Genomic DNA, 25,690 nt, shown 5'->3' with positions numbered 1-25,690 from the left:
TTCTTTTCTTTTTTTCTTCTTTGAAAGGAGAAATCAGAGTGTGTACAATTTCTGCAAATGAGCAGGACAGAGTCAGCATCCCTGGAAGACTCCTTTCTTCTTTTTTTTCTTTTCTTTTCTTCAAAGGGATCTTACATAAACCATATTTTTCTGGGAGATTTAGAAAAAAAATCCTTAACATTACACCATTTATGACTTGGAGGGAAAAGTTAAATGTATTTGGTACCTTTGGAAACAAATCTGTTAACAGTAAAATAATAACAGTTTGGTCGGTTCCTGTCTCCAACCATCACGATTTGAGCGCAGAAACCAGTGAATCCCAGATGTATGTTATGACTAAGTGTGAGAGGACAAAATAACAATGAACGACGACGTGCCATGCGTTGTCAAGAAATGGAGGACACATTGTGAAAATAAACACTGAATGAGTTTCATAGAAACTGCTGTGAGATTGGAAGGATAAGAAATGAGATTATATTTATATCTTTTTCTTTTTTTTTTTTTCTGAGTGAAATATAAGAAAAACAGAATGGTCCACATAAGTCATCTGCACAACAAATAGATTTCATCAAAAACATGAATGCTAGTAAATTTTTTGGGTGGTGTAAACATGATTGGAACAATAATTCTGTCATTCATTATATTTAATGATTACAAAAAAAAAAACCCTACTCCAAAGCACACGACACCTCCACCAAATGTATGAAATAAACTTGAAGTTTTATGGCTTTCTGTACTTTAGTACACAGAAATGGACTACTGTGAACAAAGTTTTTGCGGCAATCTTGTCATATGACATGTTTCCAAAATGGATAACGATGTCCCAAAATGCTCAGTGAGAACACAAGAGAATTTTAAAAAGCTTATCATTTGGTACCTGTTACTTAGATATTATATTCATGCTTTGTATTTATTGACTTTATTTTGTATTTTGTTTTTTAAATAATATTGTTACATCATGTACAGTGGTATTGTATGGAACAATGGAATAATCTTTTTTTTTGTTATGTTTTTTCCTTGAAAAATCAATTTCTTTGCAAATGGAGTGATCTAATCCTTCTTCTTTTTTCTTTAAGGGATCTTACAAAACCAATGCGAGTTAAAAAAAAATCCTACATTACACCATTTATAAATGGAGAAAGTTACAATGTTTGTACTTGGAACAAATCTTAAAGTAAAATAATTTGGTTGTTCAACTCAGATTTGTGCAGACCAGATAATGTATATAACCTAGGACTGAAAACAAATCAAACTGTTATATATATATGTGTGTGGTGTGTGTGTGTGTGTGTGTGTGTGTGAACATAAATGAACAACAGATGAAACACTAGTTTCTACAAAAAGTAGATTCGTAATAAAAATGAATGCTTGTAAATGTGTGTGTGTGTGTGTGTGTAAACAATAAAACAATATACATGTGTGTGTGGAAGAATAATTTTCCTTTATATTTATGATTATCATCCAAAAAAAACCCATAATGAATTAATAATGAAGTTTGGTGTGGACATGTGTATAGGAAATGTGGGGGTTGGGGGGTGGTGGTGAGAGATATGTGTGTTTGTGAGCGTGTGTATACGTGCAAGTGGTGCATTATCGACATGTTTAAATGGATGAGTGTTGTATCCTTCATAAAACCTAGTTGAATTGACTTGAAATGTTTTTGTTTATGTCATTTGTATTTTGCTTTTTGTGTCCTTTCAAGTTTTTGTGATAAAAAAAGGGGTGTGGGGAGGCTTTCATTCATCAGGTTGACCCTCACAGTATAACTATAATACATGATTTTTATCATTTCATTTATAACATCATTTTGAGAATTTTTGACATTTTTCTAATCTTAGTTAAAGTTAAACAGATACGAATAATTCAGCTGGGAACTGTTTGTTTGTTTTTTGTGTTTTTTTTTTTTTTTTTTAAAGAAATGTTTGAAGTTAATTTGATTCTCTCTTTTTTAAATGTAATCATCCCTGGCCTTTTGTATATCAGTTTGTTGTTATTTTTCTCTCTGAAGGTTTTTGAGATGTTTAATCCACTTACCTCTGCATAGTCTTGTTTGACATCGGTCTGTTTATAGCCCATCTATTTCTTTGAGTTCTTCAAGCTTTCCACTCTAAATTTGGTTTGTTATCTGTTGTTTCATTCAGTTTTCACAAACTTGTGCATTTGTTTGGGTGTTCTGTTTTTATGTATCGCTATTAGTTTCTTGTATGATTAATTTTGAGCTAAGTATTTTTCTTGGAGACCACGGCTGAACAGATTTTGTTAAACGGATTTAAAAATGAACTCAGTTCTTTTCTTTCAGAGTGGTGCTCCTTGTTGAACTATTTCTTGCGTTCTCTTCTTTAAGTTAAATATTCTTGTGTTTTCTTTGTGATTTTCCATTCTCAGCAGCTGAATGAAATGTGTTTTGTCAGGTCTCCAGCAAGCTTACTATCATTGTATCAATCTCTTTGATCAATTCTGGTGACGTTTTGCAGCTGGCAATCTTGTTCCAATTGATTACTGAGGCATGAGTTCTTGTACTGCTGACGTACTGAGGCTAAAGTTGCAAACCGATTTGCTATTCTAGTGGAATGAATTGTTTTCTTTAGCTTCTTTTTAGTTTTCATTTTGGTTGTCCAGTAATGGAAAATGAATGTGTACACGTTATAACTAAACATGTGTTCATTCTGTTAATGTGGTTCACATTGTGTGTGTGTGTGTGTGTGTGTGTGTGTGTGTGTGACTTTATATACATTATGTGAACTTGAGAGAATATACATGTGCAGTATATGCAAAAGTTGTTGTTTTTCACCAATGAATACTGTGATGTAAAATATATTTCTGTGACATAATACTTAGATGCATCAATGTGTGTGTGTGTGTTTGTGTGTTTGACTGTATATTTATATACATTATGTGAACATGAGAGAATGTACATGTGCAGTATATGCAAAAGTTGTTTTTCACCACTGAGTACTGTGATGTAAAACATATTTATGTGACATAATACTTTGATGCATTAATGTGTGTGTGTGTGTGTGTGTGTGTGTGTGTGTGTGACAGAGAGAGAGAGAGAGAAGAGCTCATAGTGTTTAATTCTAAGATTGTGTACAAAATCATTATATTTAATTTAGTATTCACACATTCATGTGTATTATGTTTGTGTTTATAATGCAAGGTTGCATTTTGGAATTAAAGAAAACATTTCTTGCCACATGATGTATATTCACTGCAGGCTGATTGTGATTGCTTTTCTGCATTGTTTTTGTATGTTTTACATTGTATTCTTTGTGGACCAAGGACATTTCGAGGTACCTCATTCAGTCCTCCGTTGAGCTGACCTGATCCCAGCACACCTATCAGAATACTGAAGAAAGGAGAGAAAGCAGAAAAACGAACAACACCAAATAAAGTAAAAGGAAGTCAACAAAACACAGGAACTGAAGCCACAAACTCACAGAATGAGGACAAAAGACGGGAAGTGAGAAACAATGGCAGGAAATGAAAAACTAAAGGTAGGAATTGAGAAAAAAATTTTTTTTTTTACAGCAAATGAGAAACAAAAGACAGCAAATGAGAAACAATGCACAGCAAGTGAGAAACAAAGGACAGCAAGTGAGAAATACAAGGAAGTGTGAAACAAAAGACAAAAAGTGAGAAACAAAAGACAAGAAGAGACAGGAAGTGAAAAACAAAAGATAGGCAGTGAGAAATAAAAATGGAGCCACAAACTCGCCAAACGTGAACAAAACACAGGAAGCGAAGCCACAAACACACCAAACGTGAACAAAACACAGGAAGCAAAGCCACAAACATGAACAAAACACAGGAAGCAAAGCCACAAACTCCCCAAACGTGAACAAAACACAGGAAGCGAAGCCACAAACTCCCCAAACGTGAACAAAACACAGGAAGCGAAGCCACAAACTCCCCAAACATGAACAAAACACAGGAAGCGAAGCCACAAACATGAACAAAACACAAGAAGTGAAGCCACAAACTCACCAAACGTGAATAAAACACAGGAAGCGAAGCCACAAACTCCACAAACATGAACAAAACACAGGAAGCGAAGCCACAAACTCACCAAACATGAACAAAACACAGGAAGCGAAGCCACAAACTCCCCAAACATAAACAAAACACAGGAAGCGAAGCCACAAACTCCCCAAACATGAACAAAACACAGGAAGCGAAGCCACAAACTCCCCAAACATGAACAAAACACAGGAAGCGAAGCCACAAACTCCCCAAACGTGAACAAAACACAGGAAGCGAAGCCACAAACTCCCCAAACATGAACAAAACACAGGAAGCGAAGCCACAAACTCCCCAAACATAAACAAAACACAGGAAGCGAAGCCACAAACTCCCCAAACGTGAACAAAACACAGGAAGCGAAGCCACAAACTCACCAAACGTGAACAAAACACAGGAAGCGAAGCCACAAACTCCCCAAACGTGAACAAAACACAGGAAGCGAAGCCACAAACTCACCAAACATGAACAAAACACAGGAAGCGAAGCCACAAACTCACCAAACGTGAACAAAACACAGGAAGGGAAGCCACAAACTCACCAAACGTGAACAAAACACAGGAAGGGAAGCCACAAACTCACCAAACGAGGGTTATCTCGTGCTTGATATGTAAAATCCAGTGCCACACCAGTGGGACCCACCCCCAAGGTCAAGGCCAGAAGGTGGTCAGGAGGGATCACATGACCTGATTTGCAAATAAACAAAAAATAATGAAAATGTTGAACAAACTCACAATCCAGTTCAAAATGGTAAAAACTATAAGAACAAAAAAAACCAGCCCAAACAGACAGGCAGATCGAAAACTAGCATCATACCAAGTAAAGTGTCCCATAAGTCCTGTGTTAGATCCTTGCAACAGTGCCTGGTGCATTAACCTCCTGAGTGCCCCAGGATGGGTATTTCCATCCCATTCTGATGTGAAAAAGTACCTGTGGATGGCTAAGTCCACATCATTGTAGGAATTTCTCAATCGCAAAATCATTAATGTGAAATTGTAATTTTTAAAATTCTTTAGTCCATATCATTGTAGGAATTTTCCTATCGCAAACTCATTAACCTTCGCTGGCTATCGTGGGTTGTACACGACCCAGAAGGGTACAAAAACGCAAATATGTCAGCCAATTCTAAATATTTTTATACGAAATTTCAGAAATGCTTCCTACACCTAAAAGGCCAACTTTTGCCAAAAAATGAAAAAAATTAATTAATTAGTTAATGAGTAATTAAAGGTGGCGTTTTAACTACACACGGACACTTGTGTGGGTCATGTATGACCCATGCTTTTTAAAGAGGAAAAAACGCGGTCACCCCTCTAAAGTTCGTGTGGGTCATGCACAACCCATACCTTTTTAATAGTGATTTCCGAAGGTTTAATTTGCATTTAGAGAAGGAAAATAAAGAAGTTTTACTTTCAATAGCCTCACTACCCCACTACTCTCCCACTACCTCCCTGCCCCGTCCCTTTCGCCTGTCTTCAGCTATAACCCCCTTCCATCCCTTTCTCTGTGACTGAATATCTTTGATTGTGCATGTATAGGATGCTATGAGTCATCTCTCTCTCTCTGTCTCGCTGTCTGTCTGTCTGTCTGTATCTATCTATCTCTGAGTGCATAAGTAGGGTTTGTATGTATGTGCATATGGTGTTATTCGTTTGTGTGTGTGATCAGTTGTGTGTGCGTGTGTGTGAGTGTGTGTGTGTGTGTGAATGCGTGAGCATGTGTTTCTTCTGAGTGTATGTGTTTGTGTGAGTCTGTGTGTGCGTGTGTGAGCGCATGTGTGTAATCAGTTGTTACGATATGTTTCCCTTTTCTATATTTTGTTATAAGCTTTGGAGGAATATACAGGTTTTTGTCTCTTTACAAAGTATGGGTCGTGCACAACCCACACAAGCTTTGGAGGAATATACAGGTTCTTGTCTCTTTAAAGGTATGGGTTGTGGACGACCCACATGAGCTTCCGTGTGTAGTCAAAAGCGACAGCCAGCGAAGGTTAAATTAATGTGAAATTGTCATAATTGGATAGTGTGTTCATTTTCCTTTCAGAAAAGTATAGGTAAAATATACTTTGTGTAGTTTGCATGCTAAAATTTGTGTGTGTGTGTGTGTGTGTGTGTGGGTAACATTACCGTCTGTGGTCAAATATCCCTTGGCACAGTTTTCAATGTGCATGAAATAGGCTTAGCACTGAAAGGGTTATGGGTGGAGATCAACACAGACCTGCTGGAGCCCCAGTGATAATTCCCGAATGCGCAAAATAGAAGATCCTGTTCTTTTTTGGTTCATTCAAAGAAAGTTTATTATAATTTACTGTGCTGTTGTTTGTGTAAATTTAAGTTTATTCTCTCTCAAAAGAGAAAGTGACACAGCAACACATATAATCACAATATTCACAAACACTCAATTTACATTTAGGTGAGATATGTAAACACTGTTAATGGGGAAATGAAATAACGTAGTAGTGGATTAAGATAGTTGTCAGTATACAAAATACTAAATATAAAAAGTTATATCTGAAAACAATTAATAATAATACCTTATAATTTCCGAAGAGTTGAAAACCTTCCATTGTATTTATTACCAACCATGCCAATAAAAAATTCTTTAAAAAAAGTTAATGGTAATTACTTTGAGTAAAGTTTCCGATTTCTTATTAAAGCACATGTAAAAATAAAGACTAAAACTTGTACAAAGTTAACTGTTCCTTCTCTCTCTTTTTCTCTCCTCCACCACCCTCTCCTTCTCTCTTCTCATCCATATCTCCCTGCACTCATTATTTCTCTCTCACATATGCACCTGCTCACACCCACACACACAGAGTTATAGTCACTCATTCAAACTGAAACTCATCACTTATTATAGGTTCAGTGCTTCAGTCTGATTTCAAATCGAGTTAGGATTCAGACAATTAACTTATGAAACTGGAGTGTTAAGAAACAACAAAATTTGAATTCAACCAAAAAGAAAAATAAGCTCTCCCCGGCGGGGAATTGAACCCCGGTCTCCCGCGTGACAGGCGGGGATACTGACCACTATACTACCGAGGAGCTGTTCATCATCCGATTTTTTTCATTCATATGCTGATTGTTTCGGAACGGTACACGTTTCACTTTGATCCATTGACAGCAGTTTTCGACTCGGTTTTACGGGTTACTGTATTTGATTCTCTGATAAATTCATCAGGTATAAATACGCAGACTCTTGATAGGTTTAATTTTTTTTTTAAAAGAGAAAAATCGTCTGCAATCGTTCACTCATTCAGTGCCAATCTGAGCCATTTTTTTCCGCATGGGGTAAAAAAAATGGCGGCTTGAGTCGAAGGGTTGGTTTCTGTTCATGATATAAGTCTTTTCTTATCGGTTTTTTTTTTTTAGCTTAAGTCTTCATTAGGAGGGTGGGCTACATGCAACTTATCATCTATCGTATGCCTGCTTTACCAAAAAACAACAGCATTTAAACAGGTCCAAGAAGTTAGGATACTAAAATTTCTTCCTTTTGTCGAAATTTAGGTCGTCTGCTACACGTTTCGCGATGGGTTTTCACAGCTGCAAAGCAGGCCCATGGAGGGATGTGTTGTTGTCAAATATCTTTATTATTATTATTTTTTTAATTTTTTATTCATGTTTAAGTCTTCCACGCGGGAGGCCTCATACATCGGTCATCGCCACAATCATATCTTTCCTCCCACCACTTCAGTTTTTGTGCCCCCCCCCCCACTTTATGTTCAAGGGGAGCAAGACTAGATAAAACAACCGACATGAGCTATCGCCGTTATCTCCCTTATCGGTCTTCGACGTGTGGACTGAGAGTGAGACAGACCAAGTCAGCATGCACATGTTATTCCGCCATACGTGTAGGTGTGCGGGGATGGGTCTGAGGGTGTGTCTACATTTTAAACTGAAAGACCTCTTGCTGCCTGAATCAGTTTGTGCATGGATCCTAAAATTGTTTAAGTTGGTGACATCACCTCCTCCACATGCATTCTCAACATAGGCACCCCACAGGGATGTGTTCTATCCCCACTGTTGTACTCACTATTCACACAAGACTGTGCAACTCAAAATGAATTTAACACCATGGTTAAGTCTGCTGATGATACTACTCTAGAAGGGCTGATTACGAACAGTGACGAGTCAAAATATAGGGAAGAAGTACTGGAACTTATCACCTGGTGTGATCAAAACAACTTAGAACTCAACGCATCAAAAACAAAAGAATTAATTTTAGATTTCAGGAAGACCAGATCTGACCCCTTTCCACTTATCATTTAAGACAAGCAAGTAGAGATCATCAGCAAATTAAAATTTCTCGGACTGATCATTTCCAACGATTTGAAATGGGAGAAAAATATGGAAAAAATTGTTCAGAAAGCACAACAGCGCCTGTACTTTCTTCAACGCCTCAAAAAGTTCAGAAATCATGGTTGATTTCTACCAAGCAGTCATTGAAAGTGTGCTAACCTTTGCTATTTACTGTTTGGTACGGAAACATTTCCAAGGCAGAAGTTGCAGCTCTTAACAGAATCGTAAAAACTGCCACCAAGATTACCAGGGCTGATCTACCTTTGCAAGCCAACATATATTATAAGCAGCTACTCAAAAAAGCTAAATCAATCAGCCAGGACGAATCACATCCAGCTTTTTGGATTTTTGAGATGCTCCCCTCTGGTCGACAGTACAGAAGTATGACAAAAACCAATCGCTTCGCCAATAGCTTTTTCCCCAAAGCAGTCAATGCCCTGTCTCCTGAACAAATCTAGTATGATAAATAGAACTGTGCAATCAACAACCATTTACCTGGAGATCTGGTCATCAGCCCCATCCACATGTAATATGTGGTTTCTGTTCAAACGTGTGTGTGTGTGTGTGTGTGTGTGAGAGAGAGAGAGAGAGTGTGTGTGTGTGAGTGTGTGTGTGTGTGTGTGCAGTGTGTGCATGTGTGAGTATGCACAAGTTTTTATATTGATATGCACTTGTATACATATCCTAATTTCTACTGTATCTGTGTGCGTATGATTTTCAACTTATGTTCGTACCTTGTTATGTACTATTCCCCCCCCCCCACCCCCAATATTCCTTGTGACCCTGGTACACTTGGTAATAAAGACATTCTATTCTATTCTATCCGATTCTTGGGGGGCGGGTGGGGCGTGAAGGGGAGGGGTGGGGAGGGTGTGGGGGTGCATGTAATGGTGTATGTGTTTGTGTATGTATGTGAGAGAGTGTGCATTTGCTGAGAGATAGAGATCCTGCTGTGTTGACTGGGACATGCGTGGGTTGGTGGGTGTATCAGTATCAGTAACAGTAGCTCAAAGAGCATCACTGCCTTCTGAAAAATCCATATACGCTACACCACATCTGCCAAGCAGATGCCTGAACAGCAGCTTAACCCCTAGGCTGCCTACATGACGGGATAACTCGTCATTGAAAGCATGTACGCTTCGCTGCCACAATGACTTTTCCCTGATTTGCATTCAGTTCGTTGATGAAAATGCTGGTAGCTTTAGCTTGGGGAATCCTTCTAGATTCTATTCATAGCTAGAAACACCATCTGCATCATAAGTCAGTCCTTTATTTGAATGTTTTGGTTGGGTTACTGGCCGCAGTTTTGCCTGGCTCCTCTCCTCGCTCGCTCAACAAAATGTCGGACTGACTCCGTGCTCAAGACATATGATCGTGGCGAACTAAATCAACCAACATTACTTTCTTTAGCTGATGCTCAGAAAGAATTGAAGCATATATTTGAAGGAGAAGACAGTTGTGAACATTTATAGGACGATTTGATAGAAAATAAAGGGAGCAAACAAGAGAGTGGCCAAGATACGACTATCAGTGAGTGATGCTGACTGTTCAGCTCTAGCAGACAAAAGAAGTCACCAAATTTTTAGCAGGACACAGTATGAGCTATTTTCTTGGCACTCAACCAACGCGGTCTGATGAGAACTGGATGAAGTGACCGTGTGAGAGGGGTGAAGAGGGGGGTGGAGACTGAGGGGGCGTGGCCTCACATCCATATTATCACTTGCAGAAGTCACAATGCATCTATTTCTTTTTCAGTTTTTTTTATATTGTGGTTGTTCTAGTATAATTTTGTGTGTGCAGATATCCATTTGTCCAGAAAATATGATATTTTAGTGCAAATTACCTGACTAATGTTTGTAATGACCAAGTTGAAAATGTGGCAAAAAACAAAACACTGTTTTCAAAACAACAGCATGTCACTTAAAATATATAAAATGGGAAAACATCATGTGTTTTGTATTCTTTATTCATTTCCCTTTCAGAAAATATATACTTTTATGGATCTTTCTCCAACAACAAAGAGCACAGAATTTTTTTGAAAATTTATACCTGTTTTTTTGTAAAAAACAAAAACAAAAACAAAAACAAAAAAAAAACCCCAGGCAAATAGATTTCACTTAAATCTTATTTTCCTGGCAACAAAAGGGTTAACCCAACGCGCTTTGTGAGGCCTTGGGTGTGTGTGTGTGTGTGTGTGTATCTACAGACATGATCATTTTGAGGAGGGAAGACTGTGCCTGGGGAACAAAGGCTGTATTTGTTGATATACACATCATGTACATATCATGTGTATCGATACAACAGTATGTATTTGATGTTCTGCCGCATGCATATAGAATTATGTAATATCATATGCATCAATGTTACTGGCTGAAGTACATTTCATACGCCTCAATGTAATACTGAAACTGTACTTGTTGATATGTAAATGTACATACATGCATATATATCATATGTGTCAATGTGATATGCTGTGTGACGGGCGCAATAGCCGAGTGGTTAAAGCGTTGGACTGTCAATCTGAGGGTCCCGGGTTCGAATCATGGTGACGGCGCCTGGTGGATAAAGGGTGGAGATTTTTACAATCTCCCAGGTCAACATATGTGCAGACCTGCTAGCGCCTGAACCCCCTTCGTGTGTATATGCAAGCAGAAGATCAAATACGCACGTTAAAGATCCTGTAATCCATGTCAGCGTTCGGTGGGTTATGGAAACAAGAACATACCCAGCATGCACACCCCTGAAAACGGAGTATGGCTGCCTACATGGTGGGGTAAAAACAGTCATACACGTAAAAGCCCACTTGTGTACATATGAGTGAACGCAGAAGTTAACATTATACATAGAACGAGAGAGAGAGAGAAAGACAGATGTGCACATCGTTTGTGCACATACAGTATGATGTACACTGATGTGGAATGAACATAAAACTCATGACATATGCATGGCTGAGGGTGCATACCACTGTTGAAACAGTAATTCTGTTGTGGTGAGTAGCGTGTTGACAGGGGACTAGAGATGACGGAGGGTGCCGATATGCATGTATCAACCGAGTGGGTGGCTGGAAGGTGGACAGAGTCTGTGTGGGTGTGGTGTGGTTGGTGTGTGTGTGTGTGTGTGTGTGTGTGGTTTGTGTGTGAGTATAACTGTATGTGTCTGTGTCTGTGTGTGTATGTGTCTGTGTGTGCGTGTACTTCATTGATTTAATAAAAAGTTGGAAGGTGTGTAAAGATTTGAGTCATTTACATGACTTATATATTTCAATACAAGTTTAAAAACAACAAAACAAAAAAACACTATTGTACAACCCAGCTCCCTTGACTCCCCCTCCCTCTTTCTTTCTCCTTCTCCCTCTTAGCTTCTCTCTTTCTCTCTGTCTGTCAGAGAGAAAGAGAGAGAGAGAGAGAGAGAGAGAGAGTGCATGATGTGATCCAGTCAAGTTGCTATATATGTGCTAGTTACTCTGTGTGTGTGTGTGTGTGTGTGTGTGTGTGTGTGTGTGTGTGTGTGTGTGTGCAACTCACTCTAACTTCACGCACTCTAACATTTACTGCTCTCCTATGATTATTTTCCCTCTGCCACACACACACACACACACACACACACACACAGAGAGTAACTAGCACACATATAGCAACTTGACTGGATCACATACACCTGAAGGAGCAACAGGCACTAGGTCTGCACATTCACTGAGCAGTAAAATGGAGGGAAAAATTCCATCCACACACCCATCAAATGTTGCCAGGACTCGACCCACTGACCTTACAGACCCTGGTACTGACATCTGATGACAAACTATTCAACCATCATCCCAGAATCGCCCAGGCAAACTCCAGTGTTGAATCTGTTTTTGTTTGTTTTTGTTTTTTGTTTAGTCACCATTTGTTTTTTTTTAACTTGTTTTTGTTCAGCTCAAATGTATAAATCTTACTGCAGTCACATTCATTCACCTTATCTTTATTTTTAATAGAAAAAAGGACATAATTATATACATATATACATACAAGCAGAAACTGGAGGTGGGGTTAACCTGCATTTTTGTGCACTGGGCACACAAAGTACATAAACGGCAGTGCTTGACCATCTCCTGCAAAAGACTAGAACGCAGACTTCCAATCACAGTTTCATGAAAATCTGTTTCAAGTTTCAAGACCATTCTGGGGTTGGACCCAGTATCAGTATCAGTAGCTCAAGGAGGCGTCTCTGCATTCAGTCAAATCCATATACGCTACACCACATCTGCCAAGCAGATGCCTGACCAGCAGAGTAACCCAATGCGCTTAGTCAGGCCTTGAGAAAAAATAAAATAATAAAATAAATAAAAAATAAATAAAATAATGGACCCAGGGACTTCTCCCTAACAAGGGAGGTGCTTTACCACCAGCCACCCCTTGTCTATCCACACAGCAAGCAGGGAGCTGCTTTACCACCACCAGCCACCCCTTGCCTATCCACACAGCAAGCAGGGAGGTGCTTTACCACCAGCCACCCCTTGCCTATCCACACAGCAAGCAGTGAGGTGCTTTACCACCAGCCACCCCTTGCCTATCCACACAGCAAGCAGGGAGGTTTGCCTATCCACACAGCAAGCAGGGAGGTGCTTTACCACCAGCCACCTTTTGCCTATCCACACAGCAAGCAGGGAGGTGCTTTACCACCAGCCACCCCTTGTCTATCCACACAGCAAGCAGGGAGGTGCTTTACCACCAGCCACCCCTTGTCTGTCCACACAGCAAGCAAACGCACACACAGAAACATGCAGTCGACACACCAAGTAACAGAATTGAACGACATGCTTGTATGTGCACAATATGCACTTGTTGAAGAACCCATGACCACAACAAGGGTAGTTGTTTCCACACAGCAAACACAAAGGAATATGCAGCCAAACCACCAAGTAACAGAAGGAAATAGCATACACGAATGTGCACAGCATGCACTTAGGTCATATCAAAGAACCCCTGGCAACACAAGAGTTGTTGTCCATGGCGAATTCTGTACAAAAATACACACTGATTGTAAAACAAACACAATACAATACAATACAGTACACACATATGCACACAAACTCAAACAAGTAAGCATGCACATGCACACACACACACACACACACACACACACACACAGCAGAAATAAATAGAAGAAAGAGACAATCACAATCACATACCACAGGAAAATTCCAGGATCCTGTCTGCAGCCAGACCAGCAGCATAGAAGAGCTGTTCTTTGAATTCAGAGATCTGAAACACAGGGTAAAACCACTCACTACCATGGCACACTTGCTCTTTTCTTATTCTGACATTGCTATACACAACAAAAAACAAGACAGGCTAAACCTATTCCTTCTGAATTTGCCACAAAAATTTAGCCCCCTTTCAACCTTTCCCACCCCAAAGAAAACAAACGAAAACAGACAAAAACAACCATCAAAATTTTTTTTAAAAAGATTGCTTTGATGGTAAAACAAAAAAGAAAAAAGTACTTAAAAAAATGAATAAATAAAAAGGTGTCACTACACTGTGGCAACATGCTCTCCACAGGCAGAGCAACCCAAATTTCACACAGAGAAATCTTTCTGACAAAAAGGAATACAATACAATACAAAATACAAAACAAAACAAAATACAATTAAAAATACAACACAGTACAAAACAATACAGAATGTACTCCAAAATAGAATACAAAACCACAATACAAAATACAATTAGAGATAAAAACAACACACACATTGACTCACAGGCTGCATAGTGCCTCCTGCTACAATCACTGATCTTGCTTGTTGCAGGACGTCGGCAAAGTGCACAGCAGGATTCAGCAACAGAAACTTGATGCTGCTGCGACTCAGCAGAGCTGATTGGAGAAAAGGGGGGGGGGGGGGGGAAGGAAGATCAGTATTTATAATATGTAGCACTAATCTCGTGTGGGAACAAATCAAAGCACTTTCACACCCACCCTATTTTCATATGCATGCTTAACTTGGAACCAAATTGATGAGAGACAAAACTTATAAATACATGTAGGTAGACAGATGGCCAGAGAGCAGCATGCACTTAGCGCACGTAAAAGAACCCATGGCAACAAAAGGGTTGTTCCTGGCAAAATTCTGTAGAAAGATCCACTTCGAAAGGAAAAACAAATACAACTGCACGCAGAAAAAAACCCAAAAAAATGGGTGGCGCTGTATTATAGCAATGTGCTCTCCCTGGGGAGAGCAGCCCGAATTTCACACAGACAAATCTGTTGTGATAAAAAGAAATACAAACAACAAACAAACAAACAAATTACTGATGAAAATGGAGAGGCTTAGATTTCCCATCAGCGTATCAAGATCATGACTGAAATGAAGCTGGACGTGTGATGGAAGAAGGCCAAAGACCAGAGGAACAAAGCAAAACACCAGTTGTATCCAGGTATCTTTTCTTTGGGCACCGTCCCTCAATCAGATGTTGGACTTCTGATCCAATGTTCGACGGGCGCAACAGCCGAGTGGTTAAAGCTTGGACTTTCAATCTGAGGGACCTGGGTTCGAATCACGGTGATGGCGCCTGGTGGGTAAAGGGTGGAGATTTTTACGATCTCCCAGGTCAACATATGTGCAGACCTGCTAGTGCCTGAACCCCCTTCGTGTGTAAACGCATGCAGAAGATCAAATACGCACGTTAAAGATCCTGTTATCCATGTCAGCGTTCGGTGGGTTATGGAAGCAAGAACATACCCAGCATGCACACCCCCGAAAGCGGAGTATGACTGCCTACATGGTGGGGTAAAAACGGTCATGCATGTAAAAGCCCACTCGTGGGAAGAAGAAGAAGTCCAAGGGAAAGGCACTTTACTTCCTCTTTCCTCACTCCACCCAGGTGTGAATGGGAACCTGACTCCAGTAAGAGAAGGTAAAAAGTGGCGGAAGGAGAGGATTGGGTCCTGCCTTCCTGTGCCGAGCCCTGGACACAGGGGATATGAATTCACTGCCTTCCTGTGCCCAGCCCTGGACACAGGGGATAGGAATTCACTGCCTTCCTGTGCCGAGCCCTGGACACAGTGGATAGGAATTCACTGCCTTCCAGTGCCGAGCCCTGGACACAGTGAATATGAATTCACTGCCTTCCTGTGCTCAGTCCTGGACACAGTTGATAGGAATTCACTGCCTTCCTGTGCTGAGACCTGGACACAGTGGATAGGAATTCACTGCCTTCCTGTGCCGAGCCCTGGACACAGTGGATATGAATTCACTGCCTTCCTATATCGAGCCCTGGACACAGTGGATATGAATTCAGTGCCTTCCTATATCGAGCCCTGGACACAGTGGATATGAATTCACTGCCTTCCTGTGCCCAGCCCTGGACACAGTGGATATGAATTCACTGCCTTCCAGTGCCAAGCCCTGGACACAGTGAATATGAATTCACTGCCTTCCTGTGCTCAGTCCTGGACACAGTTGCTAGGAATTCACTGCCTTCCTGTGCTGAGACCTGGACACAGTGGATAGGAATTCACTGCCTTCCTGTGCCGAGCCCTGGACACAGTGGATATGAATTCACTGCCTTCCTATATCAAGCCCTGGACACAGTGGATAGGAATTCAGTGCCTTCCTATATCGAGCCCTGGACACAGTGGATATGAATTCACTGCCTTCCTGTGCCCAGCCCTGGACACAGTGGATATGAATTCATTGCCTTCCTATATCGAGCCCTGGACACAGTGGATAGGAATTCACTGCCTTCCTGTGCCCAGCCCTGGACACTGGGGATATGAATTCACTGCCTTCCTGTGCTGAGCCCTGGACACAGTGGATAGGAATTCACTGCCTTCCTGTGCCGAGCCCTGGACACAGTGGATAGGAATTCACTGCCTTCCTGTGCCGAGACCTGGACACAGTGGATTGGAATTCACTGCCTTTCTGTGCCCAGCCCTGGACACAGTGGATATGAATTCACTGCCTTCCTGTGCCCAGCCCTGGACACAGTGGATATGAATTCACTGCCTTCCTATATCGAGCCCTGGACAGTGGATATGAATTCACTGCCTTCCTGTGCCCAGCCCTGGACACAGTGGATATGAATTCACTGCCTTCCTATATCGAGCCCTGGACACAGTGGATAGGAATTCACTGCCTTCCTGTGCCCAGCCCTGGACACAGTGGATATGAATTCACTGCCTTCCTGTGCCGAGCCCTGGACACAGTGGATAGGAATTCACTGCCTTCCTGTGCTGAGCCCTGGACACAGTGGATATGAATTCACTGCCTTCCTGTGCCCAGCCCTGGACACAGTGGATATGAATTCATTGCCTTCCTATATCGAGCCCTGGACACAGTGGATAGGAAGTCACTGGCTTCCTGTGCTGAGACCTGGACACAGTGGATAGGAATTCACTGCCTTCCTGTGCCCAGCCCTGGACACAGTGGATATGAATTCACTGCCTTCCTGTGCCGAGCCCTGGACACAGTGGATATGAATTCACTGCCTTCCTGTGCCAAGCCCTGGACACAGTGGATATGAATTCACTGCCTTCCTGTGCTGAGCCCTGGACACAGTGGATAGGAATTCACTGCCTTCCTGTGCTGAGCCCTGGACACAGTGGATAGGAATTCACTGCCTTCCTGTGCTGAGACCTGGACACAGTGGATAGGAAGTCACTGGCTTCCTGTGCTGAGCCCTGGACACAGTGGATAGGAAGTCACTGGCTTCCTGTGCTGAGACCTGGACACAGTGGATAGGAAGTCACTGGCTTCCTGTGCTGAGCCCTGGACACAGTGGATAGGAAGTCACTGGCTTCCTGTGCTGAGCCCTGGACACAGTGGATAGGAAGTCACTGGCTTCCTGTGCTGAGACCTGGACACAGTGGATAGGAAGTCACTGGCTTCCTGTGCTGAGACCTGGACACAGTGGATAGGAAGTCACTGGCTTCCTGTGCCGAGCCCTGGACACAGTGGATATGAATTCACTGCCTTCCTGTGCTGAGCCCTGGACACAGTGGATAGGAATTCACTGCCTTCCTGTGCTGAGACCTGGACACAGTGGATAGGAATTCACTGCCTTCCTGTGCCGAGCCCTGGACACAGTGGATAGGAATTCACTGCCTTCCTGTGCCCAGCCCTGGACACAGTGGATAGGAATTCACTGCCTTCCTGTGCCGAGCCCTGGACACAGTGGATAGGAATTCACTGCCTTCCTGTGCCCAGCCCTGGACACAGTGGATAGTAATTCACTGCCTTCCTGTGCCCAGCCCTGGACACAGTGGATAGGAATTCACTGCCTTCCTGTGCTGAGACCTGGACACAGTGGATAGGAAGTCACTGCCTTCCTGTGCTGAGACCTGGACACAGTGGATATGAATTCACTGCCTTCCTGTGCTGAGACCTGGACACAGTGGATAGGAATTCACTGCCTTCCTGTGCTGAGCCCTGGACACAGTGGATAGGAATTCACTGCCTTCCTGTGCCGAGCCCTGGACACAGTGGATATGAATTCACTGCCTTCCTGTGCCGAGCCCTGGACACAGTGGATAGGAAGTCACTGCCTTCCTGTGCCGAGCCCTGGACACAGTGGATAGGAATTCACTGCCTTCCTGTGCCCAGCCCTGGACACAGTGGATAGGAAGTCACTGCCTTCCTGTGCTGAGACCTGGACACAGTGGATAGGAAGTCACTGGCTTCCTGTGCTGAGACCTGGACACAGTGGATAGGAATTCACTGCCTTCCTGTGCCCAGCCCTGGACACAGTGGATAGGAATTCACTGCCTTCCTGTGCTGAGACCTGGACACAGTGGATAGGAAGTCACTGGCTTCCTGTGCTGAGCCCTGGACACAGTGGATAGGAAGTCACTGCCTTCCTGTGCTGAGACCTGGACACAGTGGATAGGAAGTCACTGGCTTCCTGTGCCGAGCCCTGGACACAGTGGATAGGAAGTCACTGCCTTCCTGTGCTGAGCCCTGGACACAGTGGATAGGAAGTCACTGGCTTCCTGTGCTGAGCCCTGGACACAGTGGATAGGAATTCACTGCCTTCCTGTGCCGAGCCCTGGACACAGTGGATAGGAAGTCACTTCCCCTCTGGCCAGAAAAAGGTTATGTGACCTTTAACATTTTATTTCCATGTATATAAGCCAAAAGATGTGCTAAACAGCACTGAGAGGAAGCTGTACACCCTTGTTGAAAAGAAAACTGCTGTTCTCATTTGCTGTTTAACCATTCAGATTGGCAATGCTATGAACAAGATCCAATGGCCCTCTGAAAACAATCCTCCAAGGAACTGTTGAAAGGATGGACGGAGAGGAAGAAAAAACGGCCCTGTGAAAACAATCCTCCAAGGTACTGCTGAAAGGACGGACGGAGAGGAAGAAAAAACAATGGGCTGATAACAGAGACAGGAAAATCTTTTGTGGAGATGCAGGCTTTGACACACAACCCATACACCACCAGGTGGACAGCTTTTCGTAGTGCCTCAGTGACTTCATGGACAAGAGGGTGAAGATCAACAAGATGAAGACATTGACCAAGAGGTGGACAGCTTTTCGTAGTGCCTCATTGACTTCATGGGGGAGAGGGTGAAGATCAACAAGGAGAGGAAGACAGACCAAGAGGTGGACAGCTTTTCATGGTGCCTCAATGACTTCATGGGGGAGAAGGTGAAGATCAACACGGAGATGAAGACACAGACCAAGAGGTGGACAGCTTTTCATGGTGCCTCAATGACTTCATGGACAAGAGGGTGAAGATCAACAAGGAGATGAAGACACAGACCACGAGGTGGACAGCTTTTCATGGTGCCTCAGTGACTTCATGGACAAGAGGGTGAAGATCAACACGGAGATGAAGACACACACCAAGAGGTGGACAGCTTTTCATGGTGCCTCAATGACTTCATGGGGGAGAGGGTGAAGATCAACACAGAGATGAAGACACAGACCAAGAGGTGGACAGCTTTTCATGGTGCCTCAATGACTTCATGGACAAGAGGGTGAAGATCAACACGGAGATGAAGACACAGACCACGAGGTGGACAGCTTTTCATGGTGCCTCAGTGACTTCATGGACAAGAGGGTGAAGATCAACACGGAGATGAAGACACAGACCAAGAGGTGGACAGCTTTTCATGGTGCCTCAATGACTTCATCGACAAGAGGGTGAAGATCAACACGGAGATGAAGACACAGACCAAGAGGTGGACAGCTTTTCATGGTGCCTCAATGACTTCATGGACTAGAGGGTGAAGATCAACACAGAGATGAAGACACAGACCAAGAGGTGGACAGCTTTTCATGGTGCCTCAATGACTTCATCGACAAGAGGGTGAAGATCAACACGGAGATGAAGACACAGACCAAGAGGTGGACAGCTTTTCATGGTGCCTCAATGACTTCATGGACAAGAGGGTGAAGATCAACACGGAGATGAAGACACAGACCACGAGGTGGACAGCTTTTCATGGTGCCTCAATGACTTCATGGACAAGAGGGTGAAGATCAACACGGAGATGAAGACACAGACCAAGAGGTGGACAGCTTTTCATGGTGCCTCAATGACTTCATGGACAAGAGGGTGAAGATCAACACGGAGATGAAGACACAGACCACGAGGTGGACAGCTTTTCATGGTGCCTCAATGACTTCATGGACAAGAGGGTGAAGATCAACACAGAGATGAAGACACAGACCACGAGGTGGACAGCTTTTCATGGTGCCTCAATGACTTCATGGGGGAGAGGGTGAAGATCAACACAGAGATAAAGACAAAGACAAAGAAGAAGTTTAGTTCAGTTTAGTTACTCAAGGAGGCGTCACAGTGTTCGGACAAATCCATATACGCCACACCACATCTTCTAAAAAGATGCCTGACCACCAGCGTAAACCAACAAACTTAAGAAGCAGAAGTACAAGAAGAAGAAGGAGAGAAGAAAAAGAAGAAGACAAAGAAGAAGAAAGAGAAGTAGAAAGAGAAGAAGATGAGGAAGAAGGAGAAGAAGCCTCTGGTTTTACTGACACGACAAACATTTCCGATGACTCACTCTGCTTGTTGATGACCACTCGGCCGTCGTCATTGGCCGTGGTGAGAGCCAGGAGAAAACTTTCAATGTGCATCAGCGGGGAGTTCAACACCGGGGCGGCGGAGTTCTCTCTTTGTCCACCACTGTCTGAAAGCCAGAAAAGAAACAAATACAAATTTGGTTATTCAATGACAAAGCTGAAATAGCAATGCCCAAAGATGGCAGCTTCGACAGTTTCAGCGACGGGCGCAATAGCCGAGTGGTTAAAGCGTTGGACTGTCAATCTGAGGGTCCCGGGTTCGAATCACGGTGACGGCGCCTGGTGGGTAAAGGGTGGAGATTTTTACGACCTCCCAGGTCAACATATGTGCAGACCTGCTAGTGCCTGAACCCCCTTCGTGTGTGTATGCAAGCAGAAGATCAAATATGCACATTAAAGATCCTGTAATCCATGTCAGCATTCGGTGGGTTATGGAAACAAGAACATACCCAGCATGCACACCCCCGAAAACGGAGTATGGCTGCCTACATGGCGGGGTAAAAACGGTCATACACGTAAAAGCCTACTCGTGTGCATACGAGTGAACGTGGGAGTTGCAGGCCACGAATGCAGAAGAAGAAGAAGAAGACAGTTTCAGCTTCCGAAGGAGGCGTCGCTGCGTTCAGCCAAATCCAGAAATTCTTTACAATTTCTCTTTGGCAGATGTCTGACCAGCAGCATAACCCAACCCACTTAGTCAGGCCTTGAGTGCATGCATATATATTTGTCTATCACAAAGAATTTATTCTACAGAATTTTGCCACAGGACAACACTTATGTTGCCATGGGTTCTTTTTCAGTGTGCCAAGTGTGTGCTGCGCAAGGAACTTTGGTTCATCATCTCATCTGAATAACTACACGCTCAATTTGATCTTCTAGTCAAACCTGGAAGAAAGGGTGAGACTGAGATTCGAACCCAGATCCTAATGGACACTGTAATGGCACCTTCCTTCAGAAACGGAAAGAAACACACATGAATTTGGCAAATTCAATCAATGGCAAAAATGGAAACAGTGATACCAAAAACAATTCTAATGATGGATTAAGATATAGAATAACGACAACGAGAAAAGAAAACAAAGATAAATCCAACAGGAATTTTTGGAAATAATCATAATGGATTTTATCACTGTCAAGTTGCTCTTAACTTAAGATACAAACAGCTTACATCTTATAAAAAAAAAAAAGAGAGTAAGAAACAGAACATGGGAAACACACACACACACACACACAACACATACACACACACAACACACACACACACACAACACACACACATGCACACACAACACACACACACACACATGCCCACAAATACATACACATATCATAGTGAAGGCCATGAACTGCACTTTGTTCCAAACATGATTCAACAACTACTAATTTACACTGGCACAAATGTACCTTGAGTTCTACTTGTCCTGTTTGAGCCATTTGACAGCAAGAACAAAAGATATCCATTTCTGTCCAGAAAGGAAAAAACAGCAACAAAAGACCATTTCCATCTTTCATTCTAATGATGTAACAACTCCTCAAAGCAAACCAGACAAGTACCGGAGTTTGTTTCCGTGGACACCGTGCTTGAAGTGGATTTGCCGATATTCCGCAGAAACTGGGTGAGTCCTGTGGTGGCAGTCTGCTTTGGGGCTTTCTGTTCCGCTGAGAATGACATTTCACTTTGTTGAAATACATACATACATACATAAATACTTCTTCTTCTTTGTTCGTGGGCTGCAACTCCCATGTTCACTTGTATGTACACAAGCAGGCTTTTACGTGCATGACTGTATTTACTCCATTTTCGGGGGTGTGCATGCTGGGTATCTTCTTGTTTCCATAACCCACCGAACGCTGATACATAAATACATACATATATACCTAGGTCTATCAATCTATCTATATACATATAGATACATACATATACATCTATATATAGTGTGTGTGTGAGAGAGAGAGAGAGAGAGAGAGAGAGAGAGAGAAGAAGGGAGAATAGCAACAAAACACTTAACAAATACGCCCACACATGCATGCTCGCACTCACTCACTCACACACACACACACACACTCTCTCTCACACACACACACAATCAAATATTGCTCATTCCAGGTAGATGACTGACACTAAAACTCTATTCATCTTTTGGAAAAAAGAAGTGTCAAAATTGTCTACCTATACTGATTCATTATATGTATTTTATCTTATTTTTATTATCACCATAGCGTTTTACAGATTTAAACAATGTTTCCTAAAACAAAAACAAGGAGAAAAAAAACAAACTACTACTCTGATAATATGTACAGAAGCTCAGTATTTTGTTTCCATGAAAATCATATACAAAAAAGAAAGGAAAAGAAAAAGAAAAAAACATGTAAATTCTTTGGATGCTCATGTATTTTCTCAATAAAAGACCCCCCAACCCAACCCTGCCGCCCCCATTTTTCCTGATGGGGTGAGAGGGGACAGGCCATCCAAGAGAAACAATCCACATCAATGTGCCAGTTTAGTTCTTCATCAATTAACTCCCTTATTTCCATATCCGTTTAACTATCACACGGTAATCATTGCACGCACTTATGGAAGCACACACACACACGCATAAACACACGCACACAAACACACACACATACATGCACACACGAAATTTTCTTTTCTCAAGACACACCCCCAATCCCACAGAGAGGTAGGAAGGGGAGGACGGAGGGGAGGGGAGGGGGTGAGGGACAGGGTGGAACAGAGAGGGTGGTGAGGGACAGAGAGAGGTGGAGGCAGGTAGACATTCAGACACAGGTTAAAGGTGAGACAAAACGTTTCCCTTACCTTGTGGAGGAAAGGGGTGTGGGCGTGTGGGGGGTGGGGGCATGGGGGGTGGAACAGAGAGGGGTGAGGAACACACAGAGGTGGAGGCAGGCAGACATTTAGACACAGGTTAAAGGTGAGGCAAAACGTTTCCCTTACCTTGTGGAGGAAAGGGGTGGGGTGGTGAGGGACAGGGTGGAACAGAGAGGGTGGTGAGGGACAGAGAGAGGTGGAGGCAGGCAGACATTCAGACACAGGTTAAAGGTGAGGCAAAACGTTTCCCTTACCTTGTGGAGGAAAGGGGTGTTGGGGGTGGAATAGAGAGGGTGGTGAGGGACACAGAGAGGTGTAGACAGGCAGACATTCAGACACAGGTTAAAGGTGAGGCAAAACGTTTCCCTTACCTTGTGGAGGAAAGGGGTGTGGGCGTGTGGGGGGTGGGGGCATGGGGGGTGGAACAGAGAGGGGTGAGGAACACAGAGAGGTGTAGGCAGGCAGACATTCAGACACAGGTTAAAGGTGAGACAGAGAACGTTTCCCTTACCTTGTGGAGGAAAGGGGTGTGGGGGGTGGGGGTGGGGTGGGGGTGGAATAGAGAGGGTGGTGAGGGACAGAGAGAGGTGTAGGCAGGCAGACATTCAGACACAGGTTAAAGGTGAGACAGAGAACGTTTCCCTTACCTTGTGGAGGAAAGGGGTGTGGGGGGTGGGGGTGGGGTGGGGGTGGAATAGAGAGGGGTGAGGGACAGAGAGAGGTGTAGGCAGGTAGACATTCAGACACAGGTTAAAGGTGAGGCAAAACGTTTCCCTTACCTTGTGGAGGAAAGGGGTGTGGGGGTTGGGGTGGGGGGGGGAGGAACAGGGTGGAACAGAGAGGGTGGTGAGGGATACAGAGGTGGAGGCAGGCAGACATTCAGACACAGGTTAAAGGTGAGACAGAGAACGTTTCCCTTACCTTGTGGAGGAAAGGGGTGTGGGGGGTGGAATAGAGAGGGTGGTGAAGGACAGGGTGGAATAGAGAGGGTGGTGAGGGACAGAGAGAGGTGAAGGCAGGCAGACATTCAGACACAGGCTAAAGGTGAGGCAGAACGTTTCCCTTACCTTGTGGAGGAAAGGGGTGTGGGGGTTGGGGTTGGGGGGGGGGGGAATAGAGAGGGTGGTGAGGGACAGAGAGAGGTGGAGGCAGGCAGACATTCAGACACAGGTTAAAGGTGAGGCAGAACGTTTCCCTTACCTTGTGGAGGGAAGGGGTGTGGGGGGTGGGGTGTGGGGGGGCCGGGGGGGGGGGGTGGAACAGAGAGGGTGGTGAGGGACAGAGAGAGGTGGAGGCAGGCAGACATTCAGACACAGGTTAAAGGTGAGGCAAAACGTTTCCCTTACCTTGTGGAGGAAAGGGGTGTGGGCGTGTGGGGGGTGGGGGCATGGGGGGTGGAACAGAGAGGGGTGAGGAACACAGAGAGGTGTAGGCAGGCAGACATTCAGACACAGGTTAAAGGTGAGGAAAAACGTTTCCCTTACCTTGTATGACTTCAGGCACTTGGTATTTCTCTACAAACCCATTCAGCTGCAAGAAAAAGAAAAAAGAAAGAAAGACGTGAATACTTAATGTCCATTTATGTATCCCTGAAAACGCAGAAACTGGCAGCTGACCCTGAGGCAAGAAAACAGAGCCATGAACACCTGGCCCAGTGGTTAGCGTCACATACCAATGATTGGAAGGCTGTCGGTTCAACTCCCACACATAAGATTTTTTTTTGGATTTTTTTTTAGCTCTAACAAGCTTCTGTCAACAGCTGCCTCTGTTTGGAGCACAATGTGATGCCATGCGATGAGATGTGATGTGATGTGATGTGATGAGATGTGATGTGATGTGATGAGATGTGATGTGATGTGATGTGATGTGATGTGATGCGATGCGATGCGATGTGATGTGATGTGACTGTCCGTCATGTCCTCTGGCATGTTGTGCAGTATTGAAGAACCATCACTCTTGTCAGTTTTGGGTCAGTCTCCGAATGCTACCCCAAAGATGTATAAAAAAAAAAAAAAAAAAAAAAATTAATTAAAAAAGACAAATATACCGATAAGTTGGGATTAAAAAAAAAATTTTCTTGTTTTTTTTTTTAATAGCAAAACTGCAAACCATAAAATCCAAAACACAGAGACAGACAGCCAGACATAATAATAAGTATTATCATAATGATGATGAAAAATGCACTTCCAAGCTTTTGAGCTAAACTGCCAGTCTTACTACTCATAAGCTTTTGATGAAAAACTGTCAACCTAAAATTCCAATGATCAAGAGAGAGAGAGAAAGCGCCAAACATGATAATAATAACAATATTAATGATGACGACAAAGAAGAAAGAAGCTGGATACCTTCTTACTGATCTGGCTGTGTTGACAGTAGTGCAGGATTTTGAACAGGTTTAGGTTGTCCACTTTGGCCGTGAACAGAAAGTTGTTGATGGTCTGTAAACGCACATCTGCACATAAACACATGAAACCCACGCGTTCAGAGCTGATGAAGTGGTTCAATACTCATCAAAAAT

At 43.1% G+C, this 25,690-nt stretch overlaps 1 protein-coding gene and 1 non-coding gene across 2 annotated transcripts in view; both read right to left on the bottom strand.

Annotated features, from left to right (window-relative positions):
* The window catches only part of LOC143283651 (ATP-dependent DNA helicase DDX11-like), a 93,910-nt gene that overhangs the window by 39,901 nt on the left and 28,319 nt on the right, over window positions 1-25,690 (bottom strand). Inside the window, exons 15-21 of the mRNA XM_076589860.1 lie at window positions 25,518-25,624; window positions 24,657-24,702; window positions 21,897-22,001; window positions 20,324-20,449; window positions 14,056-14,168; window positions 13,486-13,558; window positions 4,600-4,703 (exon numbers count right to left, since the gene is read on the bottom strand). Coding sequence (XP_076445975.1) covers window positions 4,600-4,703; window positions 13,486-13,558; window positions 14,056-14,168; window positions 20,324-20,449; window positions 21,897-22,001; window positions 24,657-24,702; window positions 25,518-25,624 — 674 coding nt within the window. The remainder of the gene's footprint in view (window positions 1-4,599; window positions 4,704-13,485; window positions 13,559-14,055; window positions 14,169-20,323; window positions 20,450-21,896; window positions 22,002-24,656; window positions 24,703-25,517; window positions 25,625-25,690) is intronic.
* On the bottom strand, window positions 6,990-7,061 carry Trnad-guc (transfer RNA aspartic acid (anticodon GUC)). Its single transcript has one exon. It is a non-coding gene; the product is annotated as a tRNA-Asp (tRNA).

The sequence above is a fragment of the Babylonia areolata genome, chromosome 7, assembly GCF_041734735.1.
Source record: "Babylonia areolata isolate BAREFJ2019XMU chromosome 7, ASM4173473v1, whole genome shotgun sequence".
Classification (NCBI taxonomy): Eukaryota; Metazoa; Mollusca; class Gastropoda; order Neogastropoda; family Buccinidae; genus Babylonia; species Babylonia areolata.
Note: the sequence above shows the minus strand (reverse complement) of the source record. Positions and strands in the feature narration are given on the sequence as shown.